The 16,618-nt window shown below is 40.3% G+C and overlaps 1 protein-coding gene across 10 annotated transcripts in view; it reads right to left on the reverse strand.

Moving 5' to 3' along the window:
- CTNNA2 (catenin alpha 2) overlaps positions 1–16,618 on the reverse strand; it is a 1,320,632-nt gene that overhangs the window by 291,507 nt on the left and 1,012,507 nt on the right. For all 10 annotated transcript variants that reach the window (XM_070479775.1, XM_070479805.1, XM_070479797.1 and 7 more), the window contains one exon: positions 4,293–4,373. In XM_070479775.1, coding sequence (XP_070335876.1) covers positions 4,293–4,373 — 81 coding nt within the window. The remainder of the gene's footprint in view (positions 1–4,292; positions 4,374–16,618) is intronic.

Genomic DNA, 16,618 nt, shown 5'->3' on the forward strand with positions numbered 1-16,618 from the left:
AGAATAGTTCACAGGTGGCATATAGAAGGGGGGCATGAGGAGCAGCTGGCAGACACCAACTGGGCCCTCTCTATGGGATAAATGGACCATGTGGGCTACTAGGTACTCAGGCAGGGACTCGGCCAAAAGCTTTTGTTTTTATAATGGGCTGATTCCAGAAACACAGCAGTGACAATAGCTCAGACGTGGGGCATACTGTGCCCACAGCTCTAAAATTAAAACATAATGCTTAAAGCTGGCAGTTATATTCCCCTAAATCCATTTTTAACTCCAAACAAAATACTCCTAAAAGGATTCTGTTCTACCACTGCCCACTCTCTTGAGGTTAATTGGCAAGATGGATCCATGCCAATCAGTTAAAATAACGCCCTTGGGTTCCTGCAACCTTTCTCACAATTTATGACTCTCTAGTTCCTTGGGACATACTGCCTGGAAAAAAAAAAAAAAAAAGAGCTCTACTTACTAGAAAATTCTACTTAAAACAGAAATCCTTTTTATTCAATTACTGGATTTTTTTTTTCACATGTCTACAAATTTAAGTCCACTTTCTTTCATTAGGCAAGCCCAAGATAATGATCATAATCGACTTTATTTCTTTTTAATTTGGTGATTAGAACTTTACAAGCCCAGGGTCACCTTCTGAAGAACACTGCCCAACCTTGGGGCTATGAGGAAAAGGGAGGAGGCCCAAAGGGTAAGAACTTAGGAAAGTGATCAGAAATATTTTTCTTTGATTTCAGCCTGTGATTTTATTTCTCTAAATATTTTAAGGAATATAAGTTTACAGGGAACTAGAGTTGGATCACTGAGGGTTTTCACTTAGAATCTTTTCTAACAAAGGCCTGTCCATAATTGAAGGAACAGAAAATGTTTCCGTTTTCATCTGAACCACTAGCATTCACTCTGTGTGTGTTTAGTCGCTCAGTCGTGTCTAACTCTTTGCAACCCCATGGACTATATCCCACCAGGATCTGTCCCTGGAATTCTCCAGTCAAGAATATCAGAGGGGATTGCCATTCCCTTCTCCAGGGGATATTCCCGTCCCAGGAATTGAACCCTTGTCTCCTGCATTGCAGGCAGATTTTTTCCTATTTGAGCCACCAGGGAGGCCCTGGGCATCACATATCAGAGACTCAGGTCAAATTTTGTTCATCTAATTAACCAGCTGCTGCTGCTGCTGCTGCTAAGTCACTGCAGTCACGTCCGACTGTGCAACCCCATAGACGGCAGCCCACCAGGCTCCCCCGTCCCTGAGATTTTCCAGGCAAGAACACTGGAGTGGGTTGCCGTTTCCTTTTCCAGCGCATGAAAGTGAAAAGTGAAAGTGAAGTCGCCCAGTCGTGTCCGACTCTTAGCGACCTCATGGACTGCAGCCTACCAGGCTCCTCTGTCTATGGGATTTTCCAGGCAAGAGTACTAGAGTGGGGTGCCATTGCCTTCTCCAATTAACTAACTACCCACATCTGAATTGAACTTCTACCTGAGCCAAGCTAATCAGACTCCTTGCATGTTCTATCTGCAGAAATGCTAGGTAGCTTCTGTTCAGCTCAGGAAAGGTTTTGTACCAATACAGGTGTACATGGAGAAACAGAAGAGATGGGGAAAAGAGATTAAAATATTCCAACATACGGATTGGGATAGAACTGACAGATGGAGACCATCTTAGTTCTAGAAAGGCATACTGGGGAAGAAAATGCTGTTTGAGCCAAATTCAGGGATGTGGTGTGAAATTATGCCATAACTGTTGTGATTATCATAAAACAACTCTCTCTCACCCTTAGTCTTCTCAATCCCTGGGAAAGGTGAGCAGAAAAAAAAAAAAAGTGTTATACATGGAATGATTTGAGGGCATGACATATTCCTTCTAATGCCACGATAAAGGAAGCTCTTCAAAGATCTTGTCACCAAAGCATTTAACATTCCTGTACCATGAAGTCCATCTTCAAGTCCATCTTTCACTGCTGTCCAAAGCTAAAATGAGTCAACACTTTTCTGAGGATTGTAGCATCAAGGTAAAAACTACTGTATCCATTCCTTCCCAGTAAGACAAAAAAATTCCTGTGACAGGCCATGAGTGCAGAGAACTTAGCTGTTGGCTCCAGAATGTAAAATAATGGTCCCTATTAAGACCTAGAGGGGGAAGTAAGAAGACTCAATTCATAAACTTTGCCTGGTCAACAACCTGTATGTCAAAGTTGCTTTGGTTGAGTCCGACTCTTTGTGACACTATGGACTATAAGCCCTTCCAGATTCCTTTGTCAAGAATACTGGCAAAATACAGGCAAAAGAATCCTGGAGTGGGTGGCCATACACTCCTCCAGGAGATCATCCCAACCCAAGGATCAAACCCATATCTCTTATATCTCCTACATGGCAGGTGGGTTCTTTACCACTAGCGCCACCTGGGAAGCCTGGTTGACAATCCAGCCAAAGGCAAACCCTAGAGAAGATGCTTGTTCCCTTCCCATTGATTTTAAAACCTGTGAGTATCAGGCATTAGGACTTCTGACAGAGGAAATAAATGGACTCATTCAAAGAGTTTACAGACCTAGTTTGGCAGATGCCAAACTTACTTTACAGGTAAGAGATGTAGGATCCAAGAGATGAAGGATCCACAGTCATAAGGTCAGTTGAGTGGCAGAGCTAGAAATAAAACCCTGAGCTCCAGACACCTGACTCACTGTTGTCTACCATTCCCAATCCCAATTCTTACTACCAATATCATTTCATGTCAGATGGGGACTTTGTATGGAAAGGTAGTCTAAGAGGGCAAGGAGAAGCATACCTGGTCATACTCTCTCTTAATATTACCTTCTAATGCCTAAGAAGACAATGCTTTATTTTCCCTTATTTCAAAGTAAAATAAAAAGAAATGCTTTCCTCTAAAGGTTTATCGGGCTTCACTGGTGGTTCAGATAGTAAAGAATCAACCTGCAATGCAGGAGACCAGGATTTGATCCCTGGGTCAGGAAAGATCCCCTGGAGAAGGGAAGGGTTACCCACTTCAATATTCTTTCCTAGAGAATTCCATGGACAGAGGTGCCTGGTGGGCTACAGTCCATTGGGGTTACAAAGAGTCAGACATGACTGAGAGACTAATACTTTCACTTTCAAAGAGCTTATTAGCTGGGCATTCAAACTAGAGTCTTCATATTTTAGAACTAATTGTTGTACCTTCTAGAGAACACCAGATCAGTGTGTCTGTACTTTCTGGTGATAACCTGAAAATAGCCCAGAAAAGCTCTTTAACAGTGATTTGAAGCTGTGTCTTCCTCTCCTTCAAACCATTTTTTTAAAGATGCTCCTTGGCCATTCTTGCCCAGACAGTTTGCTAATCTTTCTACTTGACATGCTGCAGGGATGAGTATTATTGACAGCTGATGCAGCCCTGCCAGTTCAGCTTTCACAGATGCAGAAAGTAAAGTAGGTGTTGCCGCAGAGCAGAGGTTGGTCCTCGATGACCAACACTTAATGAACAAGATGGGTATATGTAGAAGCTATCAGCAAGAGATAAGGCCTCTGAGGCAGAAATCATGAAGGAGTTTCTTAATGGATGGTACCATTTCGTCCATAAAAAGAACACTACAGAAGAAGTGGAGCTCACCATAGCAACGTGGAAAATAAGATGTACTAGAAACGGGTACTTGTGTTCATGTAGCACTTTCAAAATGAAAAGGGGCCCTGACTAGAGATTCCTTACCCCTCCCCCAACATGGACCCTTCAGGCTAATGATGCCCTTAACCATTTAAATCATCCAGCTACCTTTCCTTGCCTGGTTTGCTTCCCAAACAACCATCTGATAAGCAAATTTTCCCCTAGATTTATGTCCCCAAAAGGAAACACTGGGTCAGAGACCTTAATTAGCCCATCAGATTAAGAGTTGTGTTTCACATTAACCATTGGCACTCTTGTTTATTCATTGATTGCCTTGGGAGTTTTAATAAGAATTAGCAGAAATTACAGACTGGTTCTTCACATGCCTAGGTCTGAAAAACTGAAGGCTATACGTAAAGGGTAGAGAATTTGTCGACTCTCCACCTAGGAAGATAGTGTCTGGTCAGTGAGAGGGTTTCCCCTCACTGTCTGCTGCTCGTGACTTAGGGGTTGTTTTCATCACCACCATTGCACCTGTTACATCTGCTTGCTCAGCAGACTGATTTGTTGATGAAAAGTTTCTGTGTAAATGTAGATATTATAAAGAACAGCAAGCTAAGTATTAGGTCTGAAAAAGGACATTCTTAGAAACCACCACTAAGTATCACTACCAGGCACTTATAAAGCAAAACAGTACCTGTCTCCTTAGATCTCTTGTTTTCTTGGTCATCTTATCAATTGCAATGTTTAGAGGATCTCCTTTTTCTTTTCTTCCGGTCTATTAAGAAAAAAAATAATAATTTCAGATTTAGAAAAATTCAATGTTAGTGACATTAAAGGTTTAAAAAAATTAAGAAACACACTTGAATTGTAGAGTTCAAGCCATTAAAAAAAAAGGATTCTTTTCAATACCCAGTTAATATAACTTGATCTCTAAAGTTAATCTCTCTGAAATAAAGATTAAAAGTTGATGAAAATCAATACATTCTCAAGATGGTTACACATATGTCTGTATTCAACTCCATGCAGATCTATGTTTTCTTTCTTTCTCCAGACATTCAACAATTAAGTAGATACAAGGATGTTTTTGTTATTACCTTCAAATACAAGTGTTTTTTTTTTTCTCATTATATATTTCTTCTGAATAGAAGACTACTGAGATAATAAAGCAAAACTAGAAAAAGAATGATCAGAATTTTATACTAATGTATCACAAGTCTTTTTGTAATCTGTATCAAAATCAAAAGAGGTGCTTTAGTAGAAAACACAGTGTTTTAATCTCTGTTCTGCCATGCACTGGAATGCTAAACATAATAAGAAGGAACCCACAGCTTGAGGCCAGAAGGAAAATTTCCCTTATGACTATAACAAACAGAGGCAAAAGCAAAAGATAATAGTAATGGTATTTGATAAATTATTCACAGGAAGTTTGGAAGTTTAACTAGTTTCTATTCCTCCCCCTCCCTTGCTTTTTTTTTTTTTTTTTTTAGAATTTTTCATTTCTGTAGTAACACAAACCAAACCAAACAGAATCTCCATTCTTTTTAAGACCATAGTAGCAACAACAGTCCCATGGATAGAAAGCTCTGCACAGCTGTATGGACTGCATTATCTTCCTTTGAAGAGAAAAGAGTCCCCCAAATCTTTGTCAAATCTATTAAGTTATCTAAACATTAGTCAAATACCTTACAAATTGATTTATGGTCCCAGTGGTAGGCCAATTCCTGTTTATACTCAGTCTCTGTAAAACCACGCAGGTCTCTGCAGCAACTTATGCATATGATGAAATGAGATCCCAGGTCATAAATTGTGCCTCACAGGATATGTTTTGTGGATCTATAGAAATTAACATCTGACAGATTTCTAGATGTTTTCTTTCATTGGCAAAATCCTGGATGTGCAAGGCTGAAACATAAACATCAGACTGACATATACCTAGATTTTGGACATGAATTTGAGCAAGCTCCAGGAGATAGTGAAAGACCAGGAGCCTAGTATGCTGCAGTTCACGGGGTTGCAAAGAGTCAGACATTATTTAGTGACTGAACAACAGAATTAAATCAGTTACTCTTTTCTACAACTTGCTTAATCAATTCTTTTTCCTCTGAACGAATGGTTGGTTGAAGTGTAATCCTATAGCATTTTCATGAAAAAGCCCAAACCAGGGCATATGTATGCCTTTTTAATGATTTAAAAATCCTATAAATTCCCATCACCATTCTCCACTCCTTGAACTCAAATGCTGACCTCTCAGATGTACACTCTGAAGTTTTATAAGTAGAAAGAGCTTAAAAGAAATTTTCTAATGTTTACAACTCTGAAATACCAGCTCCAAAGAAACAAAAGTATATGGAGAAGAACAATGTGCTGCTTTATCATCAGAAGGCAGCTGTCACATAGAGGGTAAAACTTCAGTGTCTGGTGAAGTTAGGTGAGACACTAACTTGGTAGCCAAAACTGCTTCTTTTCTCTTTGGTTTGCTCCTTGCAAATAGGATGTTTGCCTTCAAAATACAGGCACTTTTATGGAGGTCTGGACCATGATCATTCTGGAACCACAGATTTCTTAAGCCTTTCCCATGCATGAGAGTAATTAAGAATTTACTTTGAAAACTGAACAATTGTGAGTTAAATGTGGCTATGAGAGAAGTAGACCAGATGACTGAACTTTCCAATGTAAAAATAGATGTCAAGACAGAATACATAATACATAAAGTAATACATAAGACAGAATACATAAAATAATCACTGAATAAATACTATGTCAGACCCTGGGTTCACTGCATTCTGCTGGTGACATAACCTTATCACTGTTTCACAAAGGAGACCATAAAGATTAGACCAGACCTGGACCAGGGTGAGGGGAGTGAGGCACCTGCCTCAGGTATAAAGAGGAAGAGGTCATCAAAGAACTCAGGAATCAAGGTAAACAATAATTTAATGAAATACTTTAGAAACTCAAAATTAATGCTAAAAAGTCAGCATTGAACAAATATCAGAATTTGAAATAAAGCCAGGCTCTGACAGGACCAGGATTCGGGTGAGGCCAGTGAGGTGCCCTATGTAAGTACAGGTCAGATAACATTTTTAAATTTTAAATCTTAGCAAATTAGAGGATGTATTTATACTTTTAAAAATGTCATTATTTACCTAAGCTTCAAATTTAACTGGGTGTTCTGTAATTTTTTGTGCTAAAGCCAGCAACTCTATTACCAGGGGTAATAGAGATGTTTAAGATTGTAAGTAGGGTGGTTACAGACACACATTTTGTGAATAGATGGGCAACGTGGAAGTCCATATTCTACCTAGCATCAATAACATACAACTAACTGTATAGCACATGTTCCTAAGGTGTAAGGTCACTGTGGAGGTGATGAGGGGGGACACACAAAAAGCAAGTAACATCCTTACTCTCGAGGAGCTTCTAATCTAGTGAGTGATCCCAACGTGAGACCAACAACACTAACAACTATGCAGAAAGACTAGCTCCCTACAGGGCTAAATGAGACGCTCAGAAGAAAATGCTGCATATCACAGAGAGACGGGAGGATTTAGCCTGACTTTAAGTCCTGGGCAAAATCTGAATAGGAAAACTCCTCTGTCCACGGGATTCTCCAGGCAAGAATACTGGAGTCGGTAGCCATTCCCTTCTCCAGCGGATCTTTCAAACCAGGGATCAAACCCAGGTCTTTGGCATCGCAGGCAGATTCTTTACCATCTGAGCCACAGGGAAGCCCAGATAGGAAAGAGGCAAGGTCAAAGCAGCACCAGGACAAGAAATAGCAAGGCAGGTACTAGGAGAATGGTGAGTGGAATGGCCAGCCTTTTCTCTACCATGTGAAGGGACTGGTTTGACTACCACGAAGACAAGTTATTTTTATAAGAGCTTCCTTATAGGGTGATTATAGCAAACAATAGTTTGATCTGCAAGCTCAGAGGATTCCAGGGACATTAGCATTCCCACCTTTGTGCGGTTGAGATTCTTTGTATAATATTTGCAATTTAGTATCTCCAACTTTCAAATCTTTGGCTGAAGGCAATTCAAAAACTGCAGTTGACTTGGATGCCATATTTGTTTTCTTGGTTTAGAGCAGCTAGAGAATGGTAAAGGCAGGACTGGAACTTAGGGAATGGGGGCCACCGTTGAACTCATCCATTTGCTGGCTCTTTGTTAGCACTGATTTCTTTAAATATTACCAGTGTTGGAACAAGTATAATAATCCCTCAATGCTCAGATTTACATAGAAAATGGGGACAGTAGCCCATCACTCCATACTCTCCTGTTCTCTGTCATGACCCCAAGTAGAAATACTTTTGAATTATCAACCTAAATTGGACAAGAAGTCGATCACTGAGAGAGGCCAAATAAACAAACAAAAAAGACTCTTGCTTCATAGTGTCAGCCCTTTGTCACTAAGTTCTGTGATCTTGGATTAAAGATTTGCTCATTTTTTAAGTCTGAGTTCTCTCATAAGCACAATGGATAGCATGATATATGCCCTGTCTCCTTGACTGGGCTAGCAGGACAATCAATCATGGTGTCAGTGTGCTGGAAAAAATAAAAGGCATTAATAGTATTCAGGGTAATTAGGAAAGCATTTCTACTGTGGGGGAAGAAAATGAAAGTATTGCTTTGGAAAATACACAGAAGCTATTTTTAGATCACCTGGACTTTGACTTCCTCTACTCAGGCAGATAATATATGAAAAACCTTGCCAAAAATTAGAATTCTTAAAGGAAAAGTTACTTCTGTTTAAGGAAGGGATATTCGGGGAAGTTCATTTTAAAATTAGTCTGGGATACTGTAAGAGGTGAAATAAGGGGCAGAAACTCCAGATGAATATCTTTTGCATAGTAGGTCCATGGATATATTTTTAAATAACTAAAAATTTGGTCATCATGAGCAAATTCTAGTTTCCAGGGAATCAACCAGAAGCCTTACCCAACTCTCCCTCCCTAACCCTCCAGGCTCTATAAACTAAAAATAGTTTAACAAACTGAAGTGAAGGGAGAGCTCCATCTTCATTTTGACACCATTGTCTAGTAATTAAACCGAAGTGTGTGGTCTACATCCATTTACTCCCTGTCTTTGCTGAATAAGAGGGAAACGAAAAGCAGTCATAAGCACTCTCTGCCAACAACTACCTAGGTGATGAGGCAACTTCTCTACACTCCAGATTTATCATCTGTCCAACAGAGGGAGCAGACATGAGTGACAGACCCCAGGAAATGGGGGGAGCCCAAAACCCATCAAGAATTCATAACCGTGTTTCCCTGTTGTGAGGATGTTCTCACTGCACTACAGACAGGGCTGGGACTGGCTGTCAGTCGGGGTTTTCTCATCTCTAAAATGTGAGTAAATAACTTGCTTTGGTATTGTGAACCTAAAGAGACAGGATCTGGAGCAAGTGGCACAGCCCTGACTCAGCAAGAGGTACCTTAATCAATTTCTTCTTCTTCCTCACCCCTCCATTCCTCTCAAAGATGAAAAAAGCAAAACCCAGAAAGGTGAAATCACTGATTCTGATCATATGGCCTCAATAGCATCAGACCAGGACCTCTGGACTTCCAGCCCAGGGCTACTTCTATGCCATATCTAAACTGTCTCTCATCTCTTAAAATTATAAGATTTTGTGATTTTATGGCATTTCACATGTTTCTTTTCAAAGGCCATCAAAAAAAATCTTGGTTTGAGTTTATCTGCCCTGTCACATGTTGCCTACAGACCCTGTGTACCTTTCACAAAGTGCTCCCACTTGCCTTTACCTTTACCTGCAGAGAATGAGTTTGCAATAGAGATAGCCATTTACTAAATATCGTTGTTTAAAAAGAAGGAGAGACAGGCAGGACATGCTCTCACACTGCTTCAGGCAGCTTTCCTAGTTGCCATCTGCTGTGCTAGGGAGGTGCGTGTTTATTAAACTTTATTTGTTTTTGTCTTTGAACTCTATTTTACAAAACACATTTGGGGCAGATCTGAGGTTGAACTGATGAGAGGGAAGGGAATGAATTTCCTAACTTGGCTTTTTATAGGGGGTCATTTATTCGCCCAGTTTCTGGCTCTAAATTTAAGTCCAGTTTGCCAAAGTATCAGATGCTATCAAGAAGACTTCTTATTTTTAGATCAATACTACACAAAAATGATTAGGGACATTCATTGAAATTTTGATTTTTCACAATCGTTCTTCAGGAAAAAGACAATATCTTGGTTCATTTTTTAATAATACTATCCTTTGTCCTATTAGGAAATAAAAGCCCCTCTATTTATTAAAAGAGGGTGTTCATTTTTCTTCTCTTTCTCTCTCTCTTTTATTAAATATTCATAATCCCCTCTGAAACACTGAAGAGATATGCAAAATATTTAAATTCTATGCTGAATATTTCACAACTTACTGATTTATTACAAAAAATAAGGAATAGTAATTTTTAAATTTCTGAAATTGACTGAATATTTGCTTAAAGGCTTTTCCCCATTCTAGCCCCTTGTTCTACCTTAAACACAGAGTTTAGTACAAGGAGTCACTCATGGAGACCCCAAGAATATAAATCCACTATTTCAGTGTTTCCATCAGATCTGTGGTTTCATGTTAGTTTCAGGGCATGATATTAATATGTTGGAAATGGCTGTAAGAAGGCCAATGTCTATCGCTTTATTCTTTCTCTCAATGGTACCTGCAAACTTGATTGAATGTATGAGAAATCTTCAAAATATTGTATAGCGGTGATTCTCACATATTGAATGTGTGGGCTAATCAAATACCTACTCTTCAGATTGCTGTCAATTGAAAGAGATGGAAGTCAAAATCATCAGAATGTCAGAAAGCTATACTGTGCCATGCACTCCATCTCTAACACATTTTCCTGTCATTTAAACCTATGATTTAGACAACAGGAGGGAGGAGAAAAAATTATCTATTGATCTAGCGGTCACCCTATCCTGTTTGGAGGGTTGCCCATCTACCTTCAGACCCTGCATGTAGAAATCATGTTCTTATTACAAATAGCACTGTTATTTAAAGAACCTTGAACACTGTGTTAAACCTTTATATTATGTGTAAATCACAGTCTGAGAATGTAAACCTTTCTAAACATTTCCTTTTCACTACCTATGGACATTTCTCTTAGAAAAGAAATGGGCAATATCTCTTTAGAATGAATAAGTTTAGCATCAGCCGCAAATCAAACCCATGATCAGAATCCTTTAACCACATAAAATTCCAGTTTCCCTGGACTCTGAAATAGGGGTGAGGGGAGAAAGATAGGGAAAAATTTATGATAATGTGTTAGGGCAAATATGTATCTGATGTTGCTCTGCCAAGCATTATCAATATTCAAGGAAAGAATCATCACTATATAAGGTTAAAAAATCAGGATGGCTTTGTTTGTGAAAGACTAGACCATACCTACTAGCATAGCAGTGTCAGTACACATATCAGGCAATACACAGAGAAGGCCTGACTTGGAGAGTTCGGGGAACATTGCTGTCGTTTCTATTTTCCCAGCAACCTCTCTTGTGTTCTTTTGGTAAACCCTCTAATTTTTCCTTCCAATTCTCAACCAAGGAGTTCTGGCCCAGCGATAAACTCATGATAGCATCCAAAGCAGTGAGATTCAGCTATAAGGTGGCTGGTAAAATTATTAAGAAGGAGGCATATTTTTCTCTACTGGGATTGATAAACTGGCAGCAGATACATCTTGAGCTGGTTAAGGTGTCTTTGAAAATGGATGTCACAAAAAAAGCATAGCTGGGGAGTGGAAAGAGGGGAAAGGGGGAGGGGATAAGGAGAGGGAGAGAAGAAGGAGAGAGATGAGAAATTAATTTGGGGCTGAAAAGAGATGAGAGGGAAAAGAAACAAAAGGGAAGGCAAAAGAAGGAAAGAGAAAGGTAAGGGAAGTCAGCTTTTGGAGGCAAATCAAGTTGGTTCATAGTTTTCATTATATACTAAACTTGTAAAATAAAACTCCATGAGGGTACAGTCTTTCCTTTATTTATCATTAAATCTTGGCAGCCTGTAGCTTTGCCTGGCATATAATAGGCACTCAACAAATTTCACTATTATCAATGAACAAAATGCATGGGTTCCTGAATCTGCTGCTGCTGCTAAGTCGCTTTAGTCGTGTCTGACTCTGCGTGACCCCATAGATGGCAGTCCACCAGGCTCCTCCATCCCTGGGATTCTCCAGGCAAGAATACTGGAGTGGGTTGCCATTTCCTTCTCCAATGCTGTACCTAAATCCACTAGTATCTATCAATGGATTTTGTAGTGTCATGAGTTAACAAATTCCCCCATGTTTGTTGATGTCAAATCTCTGTCCCTAACAACCAAAAATGTCTGACTAAATCAGAGACCTTAAACTACCAGACCAAAATGATTTGAAGATGGCATGTTAGAAAGGGAAAACCTCAGCAAGTGCCCTGTGGACATAGCTCAGAGAACCAAGGGAGCTCAGACCTTGGTTTCACCTAGAGAGCTTTTATCTACACTAATCACTGTCAGAGTTCTAAATCCTAATATTGTATTTCTCCCCTAAATCCAGTTAGTCAGTAGACTTGAGAATTTATCCATCAAAGAAATCTTCGGATTCTTGCTGTTCCTCAATCCATCTGCCCATGATGACCAACCACGCCAATGTATTGGGTTAGCCAAAAAATTCATTCGGCTTTTTCTATAACATCATCTGGGAAAATCTGAACAAACTTTTTGGCCAACTCAATACATCTCCAACCCCACACCATTCTTAATATGGCCTGTTGAGACCAAGCTTTCACTTCCTTGGCCCAGTACACCTCTCAGTTTACATTTAGTGCTTACTGCATCTCTACTTTCTAGTAAACTTTTGAGCCTATATTTTAAGACTTCATAAATGCTTTTCCATCCTGTAACTGCCTGTATCTCTAGTCAATTTGTTCCTTCTCAGCAACTCACACACCTTCTGCCTCATGTTGGTGTTTGGCTAAAAGGGGTTATTCTCCCTTTGACCTTTTGCCTAACCAGGTTCTATTCATACTTCAAGGAACAGCTCAAAATCTTCCCCCAGGGAGTGTTTCTGTACTGAGCTAGCCCTTAAAGATCTTCCTCTCCTCTGACCATATCCTTCTATTAGGTACTGTGTCAAATAATACAGATGTTAATGATAGACCATCCTGCATTGTTTATCAAATTTTTATCAATTTTTATCAATTTTCACGTTTCAGCAAAAAGGAACACACGTTTTCTATGGATAGTGAATTCCTTATTTTCTCCTGGAGTACTCAGCATAAAACCCCTAAGAATCCAAACATATGCATTAATATATGATATTTGTTTTTCTCTTTATGACTTACTTCACTCTGTATGATAGCCTCTAAGTTCATCCACATCACTTCAAATGATCCAATTCTGCTCCTTTTTATGGCTGAGTAATATTATACATCTTTTCCATCCATCCATCTGTTGATGTACACTTAGGTTGCTTTTATGTCTGGACTACTGTAAATAATGCTGTGATGAACACTGGGTACACGTGTCTCTTTGAATTATGTTTTTTTTTAGGGTACATGTACAGCAGAAACTAATACAACATTGGAAAGCAATTATATTCCAATAAATAAAATCAAGAATCAAAAAAAAAAAAAAAAGCTCCTAAGAAGTGCTCCAGAAACACTCATTTCTGAATAGAAGGACAGAGGGTCCATGTTAGGCACCTGGGGTTAGAAGGCAGGTATGGAAGGGGTGAATGATTTGGAAAATGTGGGGTCCTAAGAATAAATTTTACCTATTTTGTGATTTACTGATCAAAACCACAGGAAGTGGTTGGCACCTATGTAATGTTACAATTATTGCTCTTTGATTTATTTTATCAACACAGGTGTAGTCCTCAGTGATTATCTGTCAGGCAACCCTGCCCTAGAAGACAGTTTGCAACAAAGCCCCCCTTCCCCAGCTCCCAAGCTTGGGTGATTGCTGAGAGCAATGGTAAATTAACCACATGCACCCTCAAAGCCTATGAAAGACAATGAACTGAGCAAACTGCTGAAAAATGCCGTTTTATCTTCACAGTTGAGATAGAAGTAGTCAAGGCAAATTGAAATTTCCATTGATTTTACACACACACACACACACACACACACACACATGTATATTCCCATACTATATAAATGATTTAAATTTCAATGAAATTTGAGCTTCTGCTTCATTTTTCTGTGCATAGTCCCCAAATCACTCAGTTACAGTTAAAGCTAACAACACCTAAAAGATCCCCAGAGTCTGGCAATTTCCAGCATCTCAAAAAGAAGATCAATAATTGGGTCCACACTGCTGAGACTTCACAGAAATCAGAAAACACTCAGGCAGACGGTTACTTTGGTTTACAGAACATCTATCTAGGTGGGGACCCCCAAGCCTTGGTCTTCCTGTGTTTCATCTGCCCATAGATCAGAGGCCAGTTCACACTGTAATTCCTTCATCACACCGCCCTGCCCTCCCATCTCACAGTAACCCATCCTCCACAGAGAGCCCATAGTCACCCTGCATCATTTATTTGGTTGCCTGTTTCCACTCAGGCAACAATTACATACTGTACAAATCTCTTACATTGCTAATTTAATTTCAGATGTCACAGTCTAAAACACAGATATACAAAATGCATAGTTATAATCCTATACTATTCAGAAACTTCTCATGACTCTATGTCCCTTCTTCCCAATGAGAAGTACAGGAGTTTAAAGATAGTGTATTAGTCAGCTTGGGTTGACATAAGAAAATACCACCAACTGGATGGCTTAAACAAGAGACATTTATTTTCTTGTTATCCTGGAGGCTAGAAAGCCAAGAACAAGGTCCCGTAGGGATGGTTTCTTTCTTCTTGGCTTATAAACATGGTGGAAAGAGAGGTCAAGTAAGCTCTCTAGCGCCCTTCTTATAAGAGCACTAAGCCTGTCATGAGGGCCCCACTCTAATAACTTATCTAAACCTGATTACCTGCAAGATGCCCCATTTCCAAATACAATCAACCTGGGGGGCTTCAACATACGAACTTCAGAGGCAGTCAATTCACTCCATGTGTATGTGCATGCGTGTTAAGTCACTTCAGTCATATCCGACTCTTTGCAATCCTGTGTACTATAGCCTACCAGGCTCCTTGGGCCATGGTATTCTCCAGGCAAGAATACTGTAGTGGGTTGCCATGTCCTCATCCAGGGCATCTTCCCCACTCAGGGATCAAACCTGTGTCTCTTGTGGCTCCTGCATTGCAGGCGGATTCTTAATTTGCTGAGTCACTGGTGAAGCCCCAAGCTGAAGGACACTAGATACCAAAAAAGGAATGGGTTTGGTAAAAATGGTACTCCCAAGGGCTGAGCAAGGTCCTGACTGGGAAAGACAGGCCACCCCAGAGAGCACCTGGGACCGTTCTGTTTGCCAGCCTTACAGTAGAACAAAATGAAGAAGTTTCCCTGGTGACATTGGGAAAAGAAAATCCACGGATTGGGAGTGCCTGGCACTTTCTGCATGTCCAGGGGACCCCCAAAGAGATTACCTGGCACTCTTCAGAACCAACGCTTTTTCTTTTCCTGCCCAAATCAAATCTGACCTCTCTTGGTGCTTGCAAAACCTGTGAGAACCACTTTTCCCCATCCTCTCAGCAGCCCCACCCCCAATCTATATCATGACACTTTCTTCTCCTCATCACACTTCCCTCAAAAAGACCAGCAACACAGGTGTTAGTCACTTTACTTCTTATCACTAGAGGGGAACTAAGAGAGAATAACATTTCATTTTTAATTAAAATAACTAAAGAAATAGTTTAACTACTTATAAATTAGCAAGCTCCAGTCTAGAAGAGCTAGCCTCATTGGTAGCCCGTTTTCTTTTCAAGCCTTGGGCTCTATCTCAACTTTTCAAACCCACCCCCAAGCCAGACTAGCAAGCCAGGCTGCTCCCACCCCCAGCACCAAAGTGCCAAGGCCTCTGCCACGTGACCAAGGTCCAAGGACAGGGCACTCCTCAGGCTTAGGCGAGTCAGGGATCTCTCGAAGGCCCTTCTCCCTGAAAAGCTTGGAATTTGACCCATAAGGGAACCATCTCAGGGCGCCTTTGTTCACCCTTGGAACCGATGAAAACTTTATGAGGCGAATAGTACTTTTTTTTTTTTTTGTAGCACAACAGTTAAAAATTAAACTAAGTAGAAAGCAGGCCCAAACCTTGCAACACATGTCTCCCATGGTCCCAAATATTCCTCACTGTGTGGCTCCCATAAACACCATCTGCTGTGTTAATTTGTAAAGAATTACAAGGTTCTTAAAATTACACTTTGCTCTCTGTAGCGTACACTGTGTCTATTAAGGCAGAGAGTTGAGAATATGCATCACGACGAGCCAGACAGTGAGATCTTTTTCCTTCCTATGCTGGGATCCTACTGAAAGTTCGCTAAGTCTGCATGGAATTTGAAGTGTATCGTACTCTCTCTATACCAGCTGTAGGAAAAGGATTCAAGACAAAATACACACAGCAAAATCTTGGCCTGGATTAGAATCCTAGCATCTCATACATTTTCAAGTTATATGCACATCCCCCCACTTCACTGAATCCTCCTGATGAAGCAAAGTCCTTGAGTGTAAGTTAAAGAGAGTACACAGCTAAAACTGAGAGACCTTCTTGGGTGAGACTTAATCCTCCATCATGAAGTTCTGACCTCTAGGGGCCCTCAGAGCCCTTGGGTGGTGCCTGAGTGTTCCTCAATTGCTCATCCCTGTCTCCTCACAGAGCCAGAAGGGCAGCATCGTGTTGCCAAGCACATCTCTCTGACAACTCACGGCTATGGTGTCGGGCCACTAATGTAAGCTTTTAGGTGGATTAAATTCCAAAAGGGGTTGCTGGTTACATGATGGTAAAAGGTGGCCAGAAATGAGAAGGGAACTAGGAGAGTCTTAGGATGAATAACACAAGGCTGGAAACTGTCGATGTGACATAATTGTTACAAATGAAACTCCCTAGGTCCCTCTACCAGAAGATTCAATTCTGTGGCTCAGGAGTAGGTTGAAAAT

This window comes from Odocoileus virginianus, chromosome 2 (assembly GCF_023699985.2).
Source record: "Odocoileus virginianus isolate 20LAN1187 ecotype Illinois chromosome 2, Ovbor_1.2, whole genome shotgun sequence".
Classification (NCBI taxonomy): domain Eukaryota; kingdom Metazoa; phylum Chordata; class Mammalia; order Artiodactyla; family Cervidae; genus Odocoileus; species Odocoileus virginianus.